General features: G+C 40.8%; 1 protein-coding gene across 1 annotated transcript in view; it reads right to left on the bottom strand.

Moving 5' to 3' along the window:
* Nucleotides 1-1,572: 1,572 nt before the first annotated feature.
* Nucleotides 1,573-23,010, bottom strand: part of LOC148038527 (Acyl-CoA N-acyltransferases (NAT) superfamily protein) — a 47,506-nt gene continuing 26,068 nt past the window's right edge. Inside the window, exons 3-6 of the mRNA XM_087673071.1 lie at nucleotides 3,032-3,164; nucleotides 2,828-2,897; nucleotides 2,619-2,679; nucleotides 1,573-2,478 (exon numbers count right to left, since the gene is read on the bottom strand). Coding sequence (XP_087529197.1) covers nucleotides 2,387-2,478; nucleotides 2,619-2,679; nucleotides 2,828-2,897; nucleotides 3,032-3,164 — 356 coding nt within the window. The 3' untranslated portion in view covers nucleotides 1,573-2,386. The remainder of the gene's footprint in view (nucleotides 2,479-2,618; nucleotides 2,680-2,827; nucleotides 2,898-3,031; nucleotides 3,165-23,010) is intronic.

The following is a 23,010-nucleotide window of genomic DNA, read 5'->3' as shown; positions in this document are numbered from 1 at the left end:
TGAATTCAAGAAACTTAGTCCAAGAAATTATGGACCTTACAAGATCCTCAAGTGTCTAGGAACCAATGCATACAAGTTGTAACTTCTCGAATATTAAAAGATCCAAAATGTTTTTCATGCTAGTTTATTGAAGGATCATATGCCCAAGCTTGAACATGTATTAGATCATCAACAAATAATAATGCCAAGCCAAGAAGTCCTTGAACTCCAATAGAAACCAAGGGACTTGATCATTGATGAAGTTATAAAGCATCTACTTTCAACATTCTTAGTTATTTATAAAAAATCAACTCCACATTACCCTTACACAAACCACCAAGTAAATCCATAAACAAAATATTGATAAATGTGTTAACAAAGATCATTCCACCTAGTGGAGCAAATTGGATAACAAGCTCATGGTAACTCTATGGACCAACATACAATAGTCACAAACCAAACTCCATTTTGGCCAACTTATAAGACTTAAGGCTATCATGCTAATGGAGTTCCTTATCCCCCAAATTGCATATAGCATTACAAGAGCAATGGCATAACAAGAAGCTTAGATAAATTGCATAATAAAGCTAGAAATATTAATTGAAGCACACCTCTTAGCTACACAACATTCTGCCTTCGTGTTCTTTCATTTTCCAAAAGATCTGTGATATCATAATCAAATTATCAAGTATTGACCTCTAAAATTTGTTAGAAACTTACATATCACAATATCTATGAATCTTGGAAAATTTACAGGTCTACTCCACCCCAAGATAAGATTGATTCTACAAGCTTATGAATTTGAAGGCAAAACAATTATGTACCCACATTTGTATAAATATATTACACCTAAATAACAAAAGTTCATTACCTTACTCCCGAGTATGGAAAAGGGGGGGGGGAGAGAGAGAGAGAGAGAGAGAGAGAGAGAGAGAGAGAGAGAGAGAGAGAGGTATATATATATATATATATAGTGAGAACAAGAAAAGAGAAACCCTTATTTCTTTAGTTGAAGAGACAAAGGTGGTCCATCATCACACAACGTATGTTTATATATATGCATGCATAGGTAGTTCAAGAAAAACAAGCATTTTTTACATGAATCATAATGTTAAAAATGTCTACTTGCATGTTAATATTATGGTAGACACACTAGTAATAAGGTTATTATCAATGAGATTTACGTAAGATATCCAATCTTTATGCATGTAAGTGCAATCAAAACATTATATCCAAATGCAATTAATTCATTTAACACAACTTTCATGTTCTTTTATATACGAAAACTAGAATTAGATTTTCCAAAAGATTTATGACATCACTAACCAGAACATCAAATATTGAGCTCAAAGATTTGCTTAGAAACTTGCATTTCAAAGTCTCTCTCGATCATTGGGAATTTTACGCGTGTCTAGCCACCCCCAAGATAACATAGCTCCAAACCCCCCAAGGTGCACATCTCCCTATGTTCAACATTCAATTTGATTTCATGTTCTTTTATATAAGAAAACTAGAATTTGTATTTCCAAAAGATCTGCGACATCACTAATCAAAACATCAAACACTGAGCTCAAAGATTTCCTCAAAAACTTTACATTTCACAACATCCATGGATCTTTGGGAATTTTACATGTGCCTAGTCTACCCCCAAGATAAGATAGCTCCAAAACCCCCAATGTGCACATCTCCCTATGTTCAACATTCATTTGGACTCGATTACAATAAGAGCATCAATAAATATAAAGAGAACTACTCCCTCATGCTTCTCCTCTAAATCAAAGAAATTGCGAAAAATGTTTACAAAGACAAAATCCACACGAGGCAAATGCCCCATTATGCTTTCCCTCTAGGGTTTATGCTTTGAATATCGTGTTTATGCGTTATTGCTTCCATCTTTCTTAATTCTTGACAGAGTGAGTACTAAGTAGATATTTCTGCAATCTGACATAAATAATCTCGAACAGAGTAGATCAAACTGGTAAGCTTTGTTATGTAAAGCTAAGCCAGGGTTTCCTGCGTCCTGAAATGCACCGTCATTCCTAACCAGAAAAGCCAAACCCAACGAGAACATTACATTGATGATGAATCCAAACCACGTAAGGCAGAGCTACTCCGCTTAACTGGATAACCCTGTCATCAAAGAAGCACTCGCTTGCTTTTCTTTAGTACAGCAGCTCTTACTTGGAACAGTATCTCTGCAAAGCTCAAGCTTGACCTTGCATGCAAACTGGAAAGCTTAAGTTGGGTCTTCGACCTGACTAGGATTCATAGACACAGATCTTCTTCATACACTATAAAGCAAAGATTTACTGAACTGTTTGCACCTCCATCCAAAGCCCTTTGAGAATCTCCTCACTTCCAGTGGGTAAATATATAAAGCTTCTCTCTATGCCACATCCGTCACAACCTAATCATACTCGAGCTCCTCAGGAGTGACTGGCTTCTTCAATGGTATGATGGACTTCCTCTCAACATCTCTAGGTAATGCTTTTCTCATGTCTGCAAACCAAAATACGGAAAAGATTGACTTGAAATCATCCATTAAATAAAGAGTGACCTTGCAACATTTGTTGTGGGTTAGACAAATTTTTCTTCCTTTGTAGTAAAATCATGTTACATAGTCAGGATTTACCACTTACCCAAGCCATCTTCCTCACCCGAGTAATATCTCAAGACGCGTCTATAAACTACATAGCCTAGCTGATATCACATGCAAGCAGAAAAATCATGACATTTTATTCAACAATAAAGCAAGGCTGGAATGTCGATGAAAGTTGAACCTTTAGCAAACACATTGATGTTAAATTGACCTTTTAAATCAGAAAGCTGAGATATACAGTCAACTTACCTTTTCATACATTTTTATTGCTGGAGCATTGGAAGCCCTTACAAACAAGTCAACAAAGAAGCAATTGTACCTGTATTCCAATGTTGCACTACTTGACATGATGTCTCACCGATGCAAGTTATCACCAAATATGTCAAATGCTAAACAATACAGTTGCAGTATTCAAACCAAATCAGACTTCTGAGACCTCAAGGGAATGCCTACGTCTTCTCACTTATGTTTTCCAACAAATCCATCAGCTTCTTGGCAAGTTGTTGCCTTCGATATTCAGGTGCTACAGTAAGTGCTGTAACATGGCCATGCCACGACTCTCCTTGTCCTTCCACCTTCCCCATGACTGCACACAGGAAAACATTTATCACCAACATTAACCCTATTTTAAGCACTGTTCCATCTTTTCAAACATCTTGATGACGATTGGCATGTTAAAAAGTATGAATAACTATGCTTCAAAGTAGAGTGAGTTCATCAAACCAAACACCACACAGATTTACAGCTGTTGCCATTTTGCTTGAAACTTGTTTGTCTGGAAACTCTGCTAACCAGGCGCATATTTTATCACAGCCAATAGTGTGCATGCTATTTTAAAGAAAGCTTTAACCATGAACATACAGGTTAAGGAACTGCCAGTTTAAATCTACTCGATTGTATGTTGGAAATGCAAACAGCATTATAGCAGCTGCACAGAAATATTCAACACAAACTCTGAAGTGTCAAAAATGCCAATTCCATAACAAGTGCACAAGCAGCAGACCAAAACTGAACCAACACTCAAGGAGGTGACAATGAGGTACAAGATATTAAAAAGATCTTCCAAAAAACAATCAGCAAGAAAAACAAAGATACCATACCTAGCAAAAAGCACACTTTCTTTGTGCACACAAAAAAACTGTGCAGTAGAATAGAACACATGTTACAAATACATGCAAAATTTTGCCGGAAAAACATTTGCCCCTGATGACATCTGAAGCATGTACATACTCCCCTGATGACATATCAAGCATGTACACCAACTAGACTTATCCAGCAGAATTATCTGCTCATCTGTAACCAACCAAACTCACTTGCACATCTGGCCAACCAACCAAACTTATGTTTGCAAGTTTCCAAGCTCAGCTGCTTCATGCAGAGGCCTCTAATTCTCCAATGGATGCTGCATTCTGATCTTATGGCACATAGACTACACATATGGAAAGGAGCCTACATCAACAGGGTGGCCAGATTCCAATTGGGCAGGCAGTCAGATACCTTGTAGGAATCTAACCCGACTATTAGATGCTCATAACAAGACCGTGCATCCAGAATACATTGCAGATGTTAAGGTGGACATGTAATTAATGTTACTTTCAAGCATGTATTTTAGTCTTATTTTGTTTCAAGGTAAGGCAGATACACCTGAACACCCACAAGGGGGGGCCCCACCTTCCAAATATAAGGCAAGAGAGAAGGCAAGGGCCACATTGGCAATTTTCCTCTGTGCAGATAGGATAGCTTAGAAGACGAATGAACAGCAGAGCTTGATCACATTGGGACACTCCTCCTTAATGGCCCTATCAAGGAGGACCAACCAGTGTTCTGAGTGGGCAAGAGCCCAAACTTACACAAATACACCTTGTGAACGTAGTGTCCAACCAACTGAGGCACCCAATGTGACTTGAACCCACAACCTTATGATTATAAGCCAAGTGTTAACCACTAGGTCATCACCTAGGGACAACATGCTTCTTAAGTTTTAACCTGTTCTATGCATCTTTTCTCTATTTCACAAAATCCACTAAAATGGTTATGCCACCTGTTTTGAAACAGTGCCCTCGAAATAAGACTGGTCTTATCCAAGCAAAAAATAACAAAACAATTTTAAAAACTTTAAGTTTCCGAAGATATGCATTGATTTCCAAGTGCTGCTGTAACTTCAGCCACTTCTATATCTTCTTATGGCATGCATGGTGGAACACCATCAGGGCTCTTCAACAGATGAAGGCTGTATACAAATGCAAGCATAGGCAGTTGAGATGGATCCCCTCATGGACAGCCCCTAGGAATATTGCCTAAGCATTTCAAAAAAAGGAAGGTCAGACAAGGTTGAAAGGCAAAATGGTACATGTACAAGACATGATAAATCATGCTTAATCAGGATACACCCAAAGTGACTGCACTAAAGTGTTGCAATTTCTCTTATTCTGTTGTAGCAGCTTTGAAGGGAATCCAAGGTAAGGTGTGTCGATTGGCTAGCTAATCATTGGCAGCAAGTGCATGCCTAAGTTCTAACCAAAACTAGAAATTTCAAATCAAGCAACAGATTCCACTGCCTCAATGTAGGGTTCAAAAGAAGGAGATGACCATAGCTGCACCATCTCAAACCTTCGATGTGGCCTTAAAAGGACAAAACTAGAGCATAAGCACATAGCTCTTTCTATTAGTACTTCACCTTTAGGGGTTCTGTATGCTGCCTTCATAATAGTTCATGAACCTCTCAGAAGACTCCGAGACTCAAGTAAACACCATCTGTCTAATCCACAAACAATACATGTTAAGTTCCATAATGACTTCTCCAAGTAAAAGTGTATGGGCTGAAAGACACCAAAATATACAGATTCAGTATGTAAGCTGACTTCAAAAGTTCATCGGACCCAAGCTTGATGAGAGACCTAGCCACAGACCAAGATCCCCGGTGGGCAATTGGTCTTCTCACTTGAAGAACCATGAAGATCAAGATACAAAGGAAACATGCTACTCCATATTGAAGGCACTAGCATTTGTTACAATTATCATGTTCCTCTTGGTCATTCTGTGTGAACAATCTCTTACTCAAAGGCATCTTTTTTGTCACAAGGATGTTAAAATTTCAATGCTTTGCCTAGCATTTGATTAAGTGTTAACAAATGTGCAAATGTGAGATACACATGTTATTTGCAAGGACCCTCAGAACTCAATGGGTGTCAAAGGCAACAATTGTAGTAAATTATATTGGACCCACAGAGGCATCTTTTACCTTCATGCTAGGTGTCACAAGGATGTCAAAATTTCAATGCTTTGCCTAGCATTTGATCGAGTGTTAACAAATGTGCAAATGTGAGATGCACATGTTATCTGCAAGAATCGTCAGAACTCAATGGGTGTCAAAGGCAATATTTGTAATAAATTATATTGGACATTTACTAGGTGGTTTTGGCCCGAGGCATTTATTAAACCAACAATTGTTAGTGGTCACACTAGGAACTAGGCATTAATTAATGAATTAATGCTAGTTCGAGGTCAATTCATGCACAAGACCACTCAAGAGTCAAAATGGCCTAGCCAATTTAATTGTGGATTGGCACCGCTAATTTTTTGGACAGGGACAAAGAGCTAAATTAATTTTCAGAATTATTAATTCTGAAAAAATCATTAAATGGCTGAAAATGCATTTAAAAGGCTGCCACTTGGCAAAACTTGCCCATGGAAGTGAGGGAAAGGCTATTAGAAGCTGATGGGGCCTCATTCCAACATTGTGGAGGTCAAGAGAGGAGGAGGAGGAGCTGCTGCTTCAATTTTCCAGCCATTGGAGACTGTCAGAGAGCTGCTGATCAGCAGGCCATTGGATGCAAGTGATAGCCCTTGCAGGCTGTCTACAGGCAGCTGACAGTAAGTTTCGGGGACAACATATGGGATTCAGCAATCATTCAACCATTTCCAGTACGGCAGCAGCAATTTTGAGCACTTTCACATTACAAAAATCAGAGATTTCTCTCTCCTCTACAAGAAATCCCTCAACAGATTTTCAGCCATTTTTAGCTCGTGATGAAGAGCAATTGTGTTTTCACTGCTGTAAACCCTAATTTACAACACAAATTAGGGTTTAGCAACCACCTCAAGTCCCATGCCAAAAACTGAAGGCTTAGTATTTGAAATCAACAGCTGGAATTTAAGGAATTGCCAGAGATTTCAAGAAGCCACCCATCCCAATTGAATTCGGGGCTAGATTTAACCAATTAAGGGTCAATTAGAGGCCAATCCCCTATTAGATCAAGGGGCAAACTGATAAGAAGGCTTGATAATCATTTTGGATAGCAAGAGACATTGGATAGTGAAGGAGATTGGAGTCAAATCTCAATGTACTTCCTCCAATTTTAGTAGAACCTAAAGGAATACCACGACCTGTCCATTACTTGCGTCATCTCACCTCCACATTAGCTTCAAACGTCATTCCGCCAAGATCTATGCTGGATCAACTGTCAACGCCTTCTGCCCACATCTACCATGCCTGTGACCCAAACAACCTATGTTTCTAACATCACCCACGTGCATCCGTCCATCTGTCCAGAATTGTTGATTGCATGTGTGCCATTGACTGCACCCATCTGCTCCTTTAGACGCCCTCCTTGGTCCAGCCCTTCTTGGACACCACCCTTCTTGTCAGCCGCCTACATGTGTGTGTGTGTGTGTGTGTGTGTGTGTGTGTGTGTGTGTGTGTGTGTGAATAGCACTATTGGCCACCACTGCTTGCTCTGTCCTAGCCATCACTCGTCAGCTAACTCTACTGCACACCCTATTTGCCCTATGTCATGACCCACACCAGACCTAACCCATCACCTATTATACCTGCTACATGCAATGTCAATGTTGTTACCCATGCTGCAACAATGATAGATGTGCCTAATCTACCTAAATAGCAGCTTGCAAGCAGGACCATCTTATCTGTCGTTGGCATGTAATGGTGTTGTGGAGCAGTATGCAGAGTTGGTATACCTCAAGGCTATGAGCTGCCCCTGTACACCACGACATCAGCTGCACTGCCTTATCCAGCCCAACTCACCTTGTTGGTCATAAGTGATGTTATCCACAGCAGCAATAAAAGAAGAAGAATAAGAAAAGGCAGTAACAATATTGTCATTGATCACCACACAATGGCACCTACTATCGGCATGTCAAGTCATGGCATCACCATCAAGAAGTTATCCAGTGTCAGATTCTATATATGGAAGACAATGGTTCAGCTCATCTTGGTGAGAAGGTACATGGAGAGTCATTTCCATTGAAGAACTGGAGCATGCTCGAGGGAATCCCTAGCTTCATCAAGACTAGCTAAAAAGGACATGAGAGCTCTAGCCATCATCGAGCTTGGCCTCTATAATAATCTCCTCCACCACCTCAATCCTACCCAAACAATAAAAGAGGTATGGGCAAGTCTTCGTCAAAATTATTCATGTAAGTTTGTGCAATTGTTTATTATTTTTTATAATCCCTCCGAATCCCTTAAACAACATCACAACACCTCAACTACATCAGCCTACTCTTTCAACAATTACCTACTCTCAATAGCCATCTAGATGATGATGACAAGAATGTTGTCCTCCTCAACAATCTACAAAAAGGAGATAAATTCAACGAGATTGTGGGAGCTCTTAAAGTGGCCACAAAAATGAAGTACGAAGAAACAATCACCATTCTCTTGGATGACAAATGACATGCTAAGCATCCAAATATAGTCCCTAGTGCCTTCTACACCAACAACCAACTCATGAGGCGTCAGCTTTCCTCATCAGGCGTCAATCTCCATCAGCTGGCATCATCCTCTTCTCTGTGTTTGCTGCATCCGAAGGCTCTCCATGAGCTGGTGTCAGCTCCCATCAGCCTGGCAACTTGCTGTCACCTGCGTTTTGCATCTAGAGGCCTTCCCTCTACCAAGCATCAGCTCCTACCACCTGGCAACAACATTCCATGTCCGGTGACTGCCTTCTACCCCTGGCTTTAGTCTGCGACACACCCCAATTTTGCATTTTCCAGCCTGGGGACTTCCTCTACATTTGGCATCATCATACTACTCCACCTGGCGTCAGTATCTAGGTTGCTTTCACTACGTTTGATAGCTCCAACACACTCTGGGATTTGCATTTTGTTGCCCATGCCACTTCGCGGCATCTAAGGACTATCACTCGCTCCCTCAACAGCTAGTGATCATCTTCTTCATCTCCGACGGCATTAGAGGACTGCAGTTCGCTTCCTCAACAACTGTCCTTCACCTTCCAATGATTACTTCGATAGCCCACTTCCCGAAGGACTGCGTTTTGCTCCCTTCACTATTCAGATTCCCCATAGGTGTTGCCGCCTAATTTAAACATGACAGTGTAGTTATCTTCTAAGCTTCAACTCCACTATATCAACTTTTCTTCTAATAGCATGAGTTAGTGTATCATTACTATGTTCTTCTTGCGTTCCTAAGTTTTCCTTCTCTCTCAATGTTTGCGGTATACACTGTCTTTCTCCCCGCAAACCCTACTGTCTCTCTACACCATCGCATATTTTGGCATGGTAACAAAGCCAAAGGCACTTAGTGAGCCACGAAGATTCTCTACATTAGAGAAGGCAAAGACAGGTTGCGAATTCGGCATCATCTACTGATTTTCCCCCTTCCGCTACATCACCAAGAAACAAAGATACCCTACTCTCCCTCTTCCACCCTCCCTCCCTTTTATAGGTTGATACTCCGGTGCTATGCCTTCTCCACAGACAAATCGACAAACCATTGGATCCTCCTCTTCCAACATCACCGGATCTCCCACCGATGCTTGCTAACATGGACCTTTGCTCCCTACACCACCAGAGTATATGCATCTATGTAAACGCCCCGAACAACGTAGTATGCTTAACAATTATGATATTCGCTTGTTTTCGAGATTTAATATAAAAGAGAATGAACACTTAAAGCTGAAAATGAAAATTACTCACAAAATTACAGCCATAAAAATGTAAAAGTAATGAAGACAAGATTGAGGGTTGAAGATGGGCAACCCCCCCCCCCCCCCCCCCCCCCGAAGGAATGTATTTCTGCTCAACCCAAGTCCCTTAGGGAAGAGCTCAGTTACAATCAACCTGAGAGTGAGAAGAAGTAATTCTCACTCTCACAAGACCATGCAAAGATGTACAAACACACATGCATTATCTATTATACAATGATAAGAACTGATTTCTTTACAGTATGAGAGAAGAAAAATGGGAAATCAGCCTTCTCCATCGTTGAACAGTAGTATATGGATAGGGCTTGCTTCTTGTTGCTAAAATGGAAGAAAGAGCTCGAGAAAGAGGTGCTGTAATGAATTTACAGGCTTGCTGTCCTGTAAAACAGCAATGATAGAAGAGGGAATATGGAGGAATTTAATAATGGAGAAGTAGGGGATGATGATGGGGATGGATGGGGCCAGTTTCTGGCTATCTGTGGTGGGTGTTGTACATGAGTTTACAGCAAAGAAAAATGATGCTGAATGAAGAAAAACGAGCTCTTATTTATAGGAGAGGGAAGAGCTAGTACAAAAGGGGAAAGTGGAGTAGCACAAGACAAGTGTCCAGCCACATGTCATGAGATGTGACAAGTGGTGGGACACTTGGAAACTTGTGTGACAAGTGTCTTGACACTTATCTCTTCTCTATGGCCTTCCTTTTTGGGTTGAATACTGTCAAGAATAGAAATAACCAAATTTAGTAAGCACAGTCAGAGTACAGAACTTACTATTTTTAGAATGACATCCCTATTTTTTAGGACTAGCATTTTTAGGCTAATTCGAGGCTCCTAAAATTTAGGGATCCCCCCAATATGGGTGTCATATGAAAGCTTTTTCCGTGTACATCGCAAAAACGGTATCTGAATCTTCATGTGACTTTCCTGTGCAAAGAAATGTGCATTTCAAGCTTTCAACCCACACATGCACATTATACAAGCATTTCATGATCATGCCATCTTGTTGATTGTAACTGTCTGTTCTGGTGGATCTAGCACACACTTCAAGGCATCAATCTTTTCTGTGTGCGAGTCTAACCCTGATATGCGTGAGTTTTGGTCACAGGCGCCCAATCGGGCCATATAGGTGGAAGTGTGAACTATCTTTTCTCTAACCCACCGCATGGGTCCACCATAACCTGTGACCACTCATCAGTGGCCAGCTCCAGTGCACTTTTCTTTATATCTAATTAGTGCAAAGGAAATAAATTTAATAAATCATTATATAGACAAATTAATGAAAAAGGATACAAATCTGTTTCTATAGAGTTGTGACAATCTACCCCTAGGCACACATTGTGCGACATCTCCCTTCTGGGCCATCGAGTTTATTCTGCACCAGCTTTCAAATTTATATACTCAAGGCAATAAGACAAATCCAATGTGCACTCCGTCCTCTCGAGCATAAGGAGAATGGTCAGGCACCACGGCCTTTTTGTGACCGCCACAATTTCCCCACCCTTGATTACTTAGGTTCAAGAGGCCACCTCTGGGAGTTCTTCGCCATCTTCGACACCCCACATATCTTTTTCCGCACAACCAACGGCACTTCCTTCGTCATCAAATGATTCCAAGTCCATGATCCATGCGTTTTTAGATTCCCCCTCTCTCGCAAAGGGGGATTCAGAGGGGGATATACTCTCTTTGCCCTTAGAGGGGGCTCCTACTTCTTCAGCTTCAAAGGGGCTACATCTTCACCCGCTGTGGGGGCACCTACTCATCATAAAGTTCTTCACCCACCATCTATTTGGAGATGGTTGTCTTCAAGCAATCACTTCTACTATTGATACCCAAGATCTTCATGTATCACCTAGATCGGGACCTTGGAGGTTCGACCGTGACTTGGTAACGAGGCCTTTGAATTCCTTCTAGCACAAAGTTACGAAGCTAGTGGCTTCTCTCCCAAGGTGAACTCGGATTTTGAAGACAGTCACTTCATTTATTCTTACATCATTTCAATCATTCTTCACCCCTCTTCTTCCATCACTCCAACACTTCTCTCCTCACGTTGCTACTATCCACACCCCTATCAGAGGACATCACAATTTGTGGCCTTTTTCCACTCAACCTAGCATCATCTTTCCTCATCAGGCATCAGCTTTTCCTCATTATGCCTCAATCTCCATCATCTTTGCATCATCCTCTTCTCTACATTTGATGCATCCAGAAGCTCTCCATCAATTGGCATCAGCTCCCATCAGCATAGTGACTTGTTGTCACCTACATTTTGCATCTGGAGGCCTTCGGTCTGCCAAGCGTCAATTCCCACCACCTGCCAATTGCCTTCTCACACCTATTTAATCCGACACACCCCAGGTATTTGTGTTTTGCAGCCTGGGGACTTCCTCTACATCTAACATCATCATACTTCACCTAGCATCAATATCTGGGCTACTTTCCCTACATTTGACAACTCCAAGACACTTTGGGATTTTTGTTTTGCTACCCAGGCCACTCCTTGGTATCTAAGAACTATGATTTGCTTCCTCGACAGCTAGTGATCATCTTCTTCATCTCCGACCGCATCAGAAGACTGCGGTTCACTCCCTCAATAGCTATCCTTCACCTTCCAGTGATTACTTCAATAGCCCACTGCTCGAAGAACTGCATTTCACTCCCTTCACTGTGAAGATTTTCCATAGGTGATGCCACGCGAGGATTGAGACACGCAATGTTGTGGTTCGCATAGTGAGAGAGAGTGAGTGCAAAGTAAAAAGTGAAAGAGAGAGAGAGAAAGAGAGAGAGAGAGCACAAGACTCGATGTGGGTGCAATCTCCAAGTACCACTTTAGGTTTTTTTTATAATAAATATATAGTACATGTGTAAGGATGCGTGCGCACCCGAACACCGTAGAAGGCACAGTGACCCTTTATTCTCAACAACCTCCCACCTAAAGGCATTGTGCCTAAAGGTAGAGAAAAGAATTGGGTAAGCCTATGTATGTTTAAAGCTGAAATACACATATACTATCCAACCCCCATCATCTCGCGGCAATGAGCAAACCGCTCTGCTAGAAAACCCTTCGTGAGAAGGTCTACAAGGTTATCATCAATATGTACCTTGACAAGCTCAATGCTCTTGCTTTCAAGTACATCCTTGATAAAATGATACTTCACCTGTATGTGCTTTGTCTTTGCATGAAAGACAGGATTCCGTACTAGCATGATAGCACTATGACTATCACAATGGAGGATAGGAACCTCTATAATGCCAAGCTCTCTCACCAAGTATGAGCCATAAAGCCTCCTTGCATGCCTCAGTAGCAACCACATACTCTGCCTTTGTAGTAGACAATGTAACACACTTTTGCAGCCTAGATGTAAAAAAAAAAAGCTTCCCCTGTGAACATGAACACATATCCTAGAGTAGACTTTCTGCAATCAGAATGACCAACATACTTTGCATCCATGAAGCCAACAACAGATAACTTTTGCTTCCCAAAGCAGATGCACAAGTCCTTTGTACCCTTAAGGTATCTCATGATACCCTTCACTACTTCCCAATACTTTTTGCCAGGATATGCCAAATACATACTAACCACTCCCACCACAAATGCAATGTCAGGACAACCATAGCATACATTAAGCTACCAACAACTAAAGCATAACGAAACTTCGCCATCTTAGCCTTTCCATCATCAGATGTAGCGCTCTCATTTGCACTAAGTTTCACATATGAAGGCAATGGTACACCAATGGCTTCTTCCCCCCCCCCCCCCCCTCCCCCTCCATATTGGAACGCTACAAAACCTTAGTAACATACTCCTGCTGTGACAAATAGAGAAGACCCTGCAATCTCTCCCTGAGTATACATATACCAAGAATATGATTGGCCTCACCAAGATCCTTCATATCAAAGCTATTGTATAGCCTTTGAACAAGAAGTCCAAGCATGAATACCTCCACCTCCAATCAATATGTCATCCACATACAAAACCAAGAGAATAAGGCTGCCATCTGCTATCTTTTTTGTGTATAAGCAGTGAACAACTTGAGATCTATGGAATCCCTAAGATTGCATAAATGTATCAAATTTATGATACCATTCTCATGGTGCTTGTTTCAGCCCATACAAACTCTTGTTGAGTTTACATACCATGTGCTCTTTCCCCTTTGCAACAAAACCCTCAAGCTACTGCATATAGATCTCCTCATGCAGATCACCATATAATAAAGTTTTTTTTACATCCATCTGTATGAGTCCCACATCTTCAAATGCAACCAAGCCCAAAATGCTTTGCAAAGTAGTCATTTGACTACAGAAGAAAAAATTTCATCAAAATCAATTCCACGTTTCTGCTTGTACCCTTTGGCAACCAATCGTGCTTTGTACCTTGGCAAAGAACCAGAAGTGACTTTCATTTTGTACATCCATTTCCATGATAGCAATTTCCGCCCTTTAGGAAAATGCACCAAATCCCAAGTGTCATTTTTCATGAGAGATTCCATCTCTGACAGCATAGCCTTATACCATTTCTTGCTGCCTTTTCTGTCCATTGTTTCCTTGAAGCATGATGGCTCACCACAATCTATCAACATGACATAATCAGCCACATAATTGACACCAGGAACAAATCTATCTAGCTGTCTTTGCATTTTAGTCGACCTATGGACCCAATGATCAAGATTTGTTGGTTGTTCAACCTACAAATCTGCATTAACAGCTTGTTCTTCTGCACGTTCAGCATGTTATACAGCCAGTTCTAGTTATTCTAAAGACATCTGTTCTTGCTGAAATTGTGGTACATCATGGGCAATATATTGCTAATCATTTTCAACATCATTTCTTATATTTTCAAGGCCATTTATAGCAGGTATTTGCTGCTCTCCAGCGGGCATTCTTTGTTGTCCTATCAATACATTTTCCCAAAATACAACCCTTCTAACTTCCTCAATCTTTTCAAGCTATTTGTGCATGTGATCCCATAAGATAACATCATCGCTATGTACAATTTTCCTTTTTTTGGGATCCCATAATCATATTCTAGGAAAATAGATTTGCAGGACTTTGGCTCAAGTTTGTTGTGTTCTTCCTTGCAAATGTGCACAAATACCTCACAGCCAAACACTCTCAAGTGAGCATACGAAGGTGGGTTGCCCGACCACGCTTCTCAAGGAACCCCCCCTCCCATAGACCTGTTCAGTGACCGATTAATCAAGTGTATAGCTGTCATAACAGCCTCTGGCCAAAACCCATGAGGTAAAGCACCATGTGACAGCATTGTACAAACCCTCTCTTGAATGGTCCTATTCATACGCTCGGCAACACCATTTTGGGGTGGATTGTGAGGGGCGGTAAACTCCCTTTTAATCCCTTTGTTGTCACAAAAGTTTTAAAAGGCTTTGGACACATATTCCCCACCATTGTCAGAGCAAAGACACTTTAATCTCTTGTTGGTCTGATTTTTAGTAAGTGCCATGAATTTTTTAACTTTATTCAAGGCCTCGTCTTTACGACGGATTGGATAAACCCATACTTTGTGTGTGGCATTATCAACAAGAGTAATGAAATACTTCTTTCCCCCTAGAGATAACCATGGCATCTCACATACATCTAAATGTACCAACTCTAAGGGTGAAGAATTTAGAGAGAGAGATTTTTTATGTGATATTTGAGCATGCTTACCATAAATACAATGATCACATTGTTCAAAATCAGCATACCTCAAATACAGCAAACAACCCAAACGAGAAAGCACTTTCATTCCAATTTGACTCATGTGTCCCAACAAGCTATGCCACAAAGAAACACTTGGCTGCTTAATTATAGCGACTACATGGTCACGCACGCTAGATACATACAAAGGATACAAAGTATCACTTTTAGAGCCCTTGGTAACAATGCGAGAGCCCTCTCAAATTTTCCATTTGCTATCCCTAAAGGTGGTATGATAGCCTTCATCATCTACATTCTGAAAAAGCCCCAATTTTCTCGGGTCCGGTGTGCACAAATTTCAGTGAAATTAACAAAATTTCACTAAAATGTGAAAAGCCCCAAATTTCCCGGGCAAATGTGCACCAAATTTGCAAATTCTGAATCAAATTGTCCTATTCTACATCAAAATCCCCGAATCCGGAAAAGCCCCAATTTTTTCAGCTCAATATTTCACAGTGAGCTTACACATGCGAACGCCCGTCAGTGGGCCAAAGGTTTAATTCAGAAAACCTTTGAGATTCTAGAAAATAATGAAAAATCTGTCCCGTTCCCTCGATTGGACTGGCGCCTGCAATCCGAGCTGTCTGACAGACTGACGCACTCTGATGGACTGTCTGATGCAGCCTAACAGACTGACACAGTGTGCCAAATTTTCTGATGCAGTCTGACAGACTATCTGAACCAGCCTGACAGACTGTCGCAATCTGATGGACTGTCCTAAGACAGTCCTGAATCCTGATGCAGCTCTGACAATTGCCTAGCGCAACTCTGACGACTGTCCTAACATAGTCCTGACACAGCTCCAGCAACCTAAGCTCTGACACCAGTTTTTCAGCAGAGTGCGCGAGGATCAAGACACCCAATGCTGTGGTTCGCACAGAGTGTGTGAGTGCAGCGTAGAGAGAGAGAGAGAGAGAGAGAGAGAGAGAGAGAGCACAAGACTCGATGTGGGTACAATCTCCAAGTACTACTTTAGGTTTTTTTTTATAATATATATATAGTACATGTGTAAGGTGCATGCACACCCGAACACCGTAAAAGGCACACTGATCCTTTATTCCCAACATCAACTTTTCTTCTCATAGTATGATTTAGTTTATCATTGCCGTGGTCTTCTTGTGTTCCTAAGTTTTTCTTCTCTCTCAATGTTTGCCTTACACACTGTGTTTCTCCCCACAAACCCTACTATCTCTCTGCACTGTCGCATATTTTGATAGGGCCAAGAACCCTAAGAAGTCAGTGGATGTCAAAGACAAATGTTATAATACGTTATCCTTGACACATACTAGGTGGCAACTAATATCAGATTTTGGCCTAGAAGATTTTATTAGCCATTAAAGTCAGTGGTGACATTTGGAACTAGGTATTAATTAATTAATTAATATCAATTCAGGGGCTAACAAATGCTCAAGAATACTTGGATGAAAATTTGGCCTGGCTAATTTAATTGTTGGTTGGTATAGTTAATTTTGTGAAAAAGAATTAATAATTAAATTAACTTTCAAAATTAACATTCTGAAAATTACTTTAATTGGGCTGAAAAATGCAATTAGAAGGGTGCCACTTGGTAATATTTTCCCATGTAAATGAGGGAAAGGCTAGATGAGGTTGGTGGAGTTTCATTCTAGCATTGTCGACGTTGGGAGAGGAAGAGAGAGAGCTACTACTACATTTTCCAACCATTGGTGATCGGCCCAACGATTGGAGGCTATCAAAGAGTCACTTCCAACTAATTAGGAGGCCATTGGAGACAAGTGACAGCCCCTATAGGCTGTGTACAAGCAAGTGATAGCAAGTTTGAGGCCCATAAGGGCAGGTGACTGCATGTGGGGCTCCTATAGATGGTGGGCTATAGTCAATCAGCCATTCACAATAGGACAACGTTAAATTTCTGTCAATTTTGGCAATGAAACTCTGAAATTTCTCTCTCTAGCTTCCTCTCCATTTTCTTAGACAATTCACAACCTCTCTCAAGAGTTCTTAACCAAACTCAATCCCAAGAGGGTGCAATTGAAGAATTTTAGCTGCTAAACCCTCATTTACAACAGAAATTAGGGTTCACCAGCCATCTTGGGAAGATTGTTCAAAAATTGGAGCCTAGTACTTGAAATTCAAGAGCTAAAATTTGGGGATTTCAAAGAATTTCAAAACGCTAACCAACGAACATTAAGTTTGGGGTAGAATTTATCATTGAAGGAGTAGATTGAAGGCCAATCCCAAAGCAAACCAAGTGACAAAGTGGTTTGAAGGCTTGCTGGTCATTTGTAACAACAATAAGAGGCAATTGGAGATAAAGAGATACTACAAGGGGTGCTAGTTTTGGAACAAACAAGCTATCCATTGTCCAAGATTAAGTGGTAACATTTGCACTTTCAATTTATGTGAATTTTATTATTGTTGTATCGCTTGGTCAATCAAGAAATTGCAGTCATTTGAGCATTGATCGATGTCATCAACTTGACTCCGCACACCTTAGTACTAATCCCAAAGACAAAAAACCCTAAGGCTCCATTGTATCTATTAAGCTTCAAAGGTGCATTACACATTAAACCTTCATTAGCTCATCTAAACAGTCCTAAAACTCAAACTTTAATGCACAATGTGTTTCTATGTCCCATAAGCCATCCCTCACACTTTGGTTGGTCCCTCATCTATAGTCACTTGCATCTTGTCCCATCCATCTCACTCATCATGTGGCTGCCAACTTCATCAATCAACAACTACAATCTTCTTCAGCTCTTATCGTCGTGATCTATAGCTGCCGCCCTACTCATCTGAAGGCTTCTATTTGTTATGTTTCACCTCAGCTACTCACATCCCCATCTTCCACTAATCCTAACCATTCTCGCTATTGCATTTCTAAAGTTGGCCTTTAGAAGCCCAAAGGGCAATAGACCATATTTTAATAAACACTTAATTTAGCTTCATACTAAATCTAGTAAGAAAAATCCATACGCAATTGAAACTAGAGTGCTCATGTACCACAAATGACACTTGTTGGCCCTAAAGCTTTACGCTGCTTTTGAAATTCCTTTAGATTATTGATATATGCTAGAAATTAGTTACAAATGATTGTATTTCAATTATTACTTGCGACAAAACTAATTCATGAGTGCACGATGAACTTGTCACCTTCAATGTTTGCCTCCAACCAAATGTAGAGAGTTTAAAAATGCAAATGAACACTTCAGCCTATCAAACCTTAAAAATTACAACCAACCTTTGAATTCAATTTCGCAGAGCATTCACCCGGAAATTGTCCTCTATAGTTCCCATGCAATCCCACGCTATTCCTCTCACAACCAAAGGAATTCCTCACGATGAAATTGTGACAATGTTTATTTCTTTCTGAGAAAGTTTTCCAAAAAGTATACTAGGCTTGAGATCTCAAAGAAGAAGAAAGGATCTCAACCCATAGTGCTACAATTGCATCTTCCTTTTATATACAGTGGCATACCTGGTTATAAATGGAGTTATAAAGCTATCCACTGGATTCCCCATGCAAAGAAGAGAAGATTGACTACTATCCACACTCCATCCATTCTAACACCTCATATTCAATGGCTAAAACCTAAAATTTCTGCAGCAAAGAAAAGAAGAATGGCTCTCTCTAAACTTGGGGTGCTCAAAAAATGAGAGAGAAGGAACCCCAAATAGCTAAGATCAACTTTCCAAACAAGTAACCAGCTACTCCTTAATCAATCACATTTTTAATTATAAACTAAATAATGACACAGTCATGAATCACAAATGAGGTTCTCACTGGACCAACCTTAAGCTCAGGGCTTGATTTATAACTTAAGTGCCCTAAGCAAGCTCTTTTTACTATGGCAAACTTTCAATGTAACTCGATTCTAAGGTACAAACTTTCAATTTAATGGAAGTTTCACATTGTACCTTGCTGCTTTTGTCTTGCTCTTGTACACTTGTCCACTACATGCCCAGTGTCAAATCCTTCACTAGCTTTGCAATGGTTATCAAAAGTGAATACAGCAAAGGAAGCATAGAAGACTACTATAATAGACTAAACAACCCAAAAAAAAAAAGAAAACAAAAGAATAGAGGAACATTGCAAAGAGACAACTCAAGGATATGCTTGGAAAATGAAATCCATATACCAAACACAAGGCAATCACATACAACAGTGAGTCACTGGCTACGTGGGCACTGGCACCAACTCCCTCACTCCAATAGAACATGCATTGAGAATCTATAAGTGAATAATGATGATATAGACTAAGGAAAAGGGAGCTGAATATATAGACATAAAATAATGTCAACAAAATAACAAGTCGATCAACATCAGTATACACCCGGCCAAGTAATAAAGTCTAAATCATCAAACTAATAATAATAATAAATTACCTAAAATAGTGGTTGTGTAGTACCTTTTTAATTCTTGGAACCCAAACTCTATAGCCCATTTCACCTTCATCTCCATAACCCATGAAGATGCCTCTATGAGATTTCATGTCAAGTTTGGTTCTGCTATCAATAGGTACATGTACATAGCATTCGTAGCCAAAGACCCTTAAGTGGTCATATGAAGCAGGTTTGCCAGACCAAACCTCTTCAAGGATGCCACTTTCAAGTACACGATGTGGAGATCAGTTGTAAATATGCACCGTGGTTTTGAGTGCCTCTTCCCGAAACGATTGCAGGAGATTAGCTATGGACAGCATGCACCGTATCTTCTCACATAATGTGCGATTCATTCACTCAACCACACCATTAGATGACGGATTATAAGAGGCTATAAGCTCCTATTTAATCCCATTGACATCACAAAACTTATTGAATTATTTAGATATATACTCTCCCATGTTATCTGTTCTTATGCATTTAAATTTTAAACCCTCTTGAGTACTAACAAATGCATAAAACTTGTTAAAAGTATCCAATGCCTCACTTTTCTACTTAAGCAAATAAACCCATAGCTTTCTAGAATGGTCATCAATAAAAGAAACAAAATAACAAAAACCACTATGAGTTTTTATTGGCATGGTGGATACATCAGAATGGACTAAATCCAAGCTACATACCTTCCTAGAGGCTCCATGAGAGTATGGACTCTTTACATCTTTTCCCAAAACACAGTCATTACAAAAGTCAAGCTTCGAGTTTTTTACATGAACTCTTCCAAGTGACGAAAATACCTGCAGACCCTTTTGGCTCATGTGTCCAAGATGCTTGTGCCATAACTCCATGTGTGACTACACTTCAACAACTACAATAAACTTTCCAGGAAGTGCCTTGCAGTAGAGATAATATAGAGTGCTCTTTTTACCACCTCTAGTGACTAGCATAGACCCTTTCTGTACCTTCCACATTCCACTACCAAAAGTAGTGAAGTAACCTTTGCTATTTAGCTACCCAACAAAAAGCAAGCTCTTCTTGATACTAGGTACATACCTAACATCATGAAAAATCAATTCCTGACCATTTTCAAGAGCCAGGTATATGGTGCCCATTCCTTCAATATCGCATGTATGGTAGTTGCCTAGATAGACTTTTCCAAGATTCCCTTCTGAATAAGAAGAAAAACATTCCAAAGATAGAGTTACATGAAATGAAGCACCGCTGCCAACAATCCTCGATTGTGACAAACCATCATGAGTTGACAACAAAGCATCTATCACATCCCTTTTAGTGATATGCATGTCCTCCACTATCATAACATGTGGATCTAAAGATGCAACCGGCAAATCAGCATCTTTATCTTCTTCTATCTCCTCAATAACAACACTAGATACCACATTTGCTTTTTTTGTTTCTCTAGAGGCAAAGCTTGTTGAGAAACCCTTCACCCGCAGTTTGTGTTTTTGTGTTTAGGGTTTGTAGCCCCAAAAAGAGGTACCACCCTAGACTAACTGTGCCTATTTATAGGCCACTCTCTCATTCATTCCTTACGGGTGATTCATTTGGTCCGTCGCCTCTTCTCTCCAATCTCTCCATTGCCCTCACACCCCTTTAGAAGGACATTGCGGTTCGTGGTTCGTGCTATCTTCATCATCTTCCTTGTACTACGGCACCCTTGTTCCCTTGTATCACATTCACTCCATGATTCAAATCTTGATCATTCCATTCATCGAAGTTTCTTCTCTCTTCTCTTTTCTTTTTAGTGTTTGCTGAGTTCACTCCGTGTTCCTCCCCGGAAACCATATTGCCTCGTTAATACGTCGTCTTTTGACATGGTATCAGAGCCGGAGGTACTCGAAGAGCCACAAAGATCCTCCTCATCAAAGAAGACAAATGTTGATGTCGAACCCGCCACTAATCTTTGTCTTCTCTAATGAGGAGGATATTTGTGGCTCTCTGAGCACCTCTGGCTCTAATACCATGTAAAAATGACTCAGTGACCAGAGATACAGTAGGGTTTGCGAGGCAAAACAATGTGTACGGCAAACACTGAGAGAGAAAAGAACACAAAAGATGATGAAAGATGAATCATGCTGATAAAGTGAATCTGATACAAGGGTGCCATAGCACAAAGAAAGCCCTAGAGTGCAAAAAGACTGCCGAAGAAGCTTTTGAGTCTACAAGCGCATAATGAGGTGGAGTCGCCTAGAGCAAGGAGACTGCCATCGAAGGGTAAGGAGACTCTGAATCTGCAAATGCAAGGATAAATAGTGGTACCTACAAGCAGGGAGACAACCGATGAAACCTCTGTGAAGAAAAATGCCAGGGTTTGCACTGAGAACACACAAGAGTGTACGACCGCAACAGAAACACAAAGAGACAGACATAGACACAGAGGACAAAACTCAAACCCTAAACGCAAAACTCAAAACTCAAACGCAGAAATTCAAACACAAATAGAAGAAGGGAGAAAGAGAACATAACTCTAAAGTGAATGTAAGCTGTAAATGAATGTAAGAGTGTATAGTGTGCTCAAGGGTAGAGCAATGTCAGAGTGTGACGTCCACCAGAGACGGATCCCAAGTCTGTGACCACCAGTCGAAGTGTAGGAGTGCTCAAAAGTGAATGGCAATAGGCTGGTCACCAAAACGCAGCACTTTGGAGATTGGAAACTGGTAAACGCAGCAATGTACCGTTGATCGAAGGCTGGAAACTGCACACAGTCCGTTGTAAACAACAAGCTGAAACAGTGTCTGATGTGCCTGGCGATGATTGGATGATCAGATCGCAACAGATGATGATGTCGCCAGCAGTTGACATCAGCATGGATGAAGGCGCCAGCAGCAGGAGCAAACGCGGATGGAGTGGCAGCAATCTCAAGGGCTGGACATCCACGTGGGAGGAGGCCGATGGTTGAAATCTGCACGTGGAGTGAGAAACCTGCACAGACGGAATGAATCGAAAGGGGGCAGCCTATCTATTTATGGATGTGGAAGGGCGTCCCAAAAAATAGGGTTTTCATTGAACTCTCTTGAACCGCTCCTGTTTTAGAGTTTAACTCTAAAAGAGCATTTTTTAGTGTGATTTGGGGTTATTTAAAAGGCTAATCAGCAAGTAATGCATATTTTAGCTCAACAGCCTCCATCTGCAAACGCAAGCCTAATGAGGTGATGCCAATTGCTAGGAGTGACGCCATGTGGTGAGGATGAGCTAAATACTGAAAACACAAATGAAGTGCAGCTGCCTCTGATGAAGGTGACGCATACTCGAGAGAGACACCAGATGGTGAGGAACCTCCCTAGCAACCAAACGTAAGAAGATGGAGCTACCAGAAGGGTGGAGAATGATGCCAGATAGAGTGGATGCTGATGCCATGAGAGTGTGGACTCCAAACGCAAGATGTAGGAGCACAAAA

Source organism: Lygodium microphyllum, chromosome 3 (genome assembly GCF_053477565.2).
Source record: "Lygodium microphyllum isolate KBCC chromosome 3, Lygodium_microphyllum_v1.1.10, whole genome shotgun sequence".
In the NCBI taxonomy this organism is placed as follows: domain Eukaryota; kingdom Viridiplantae; phylum Streptophyta; class Polypodiopsida; order Schizaeales; family Lygodiaceae; genus Lygodium; species Lygodium microphyllum.
The sequence above is the reverse complement of the archived record's forward strand: the minus strand, read 5'-3'. Positions and strand labels throughout refer to the sequence as shown.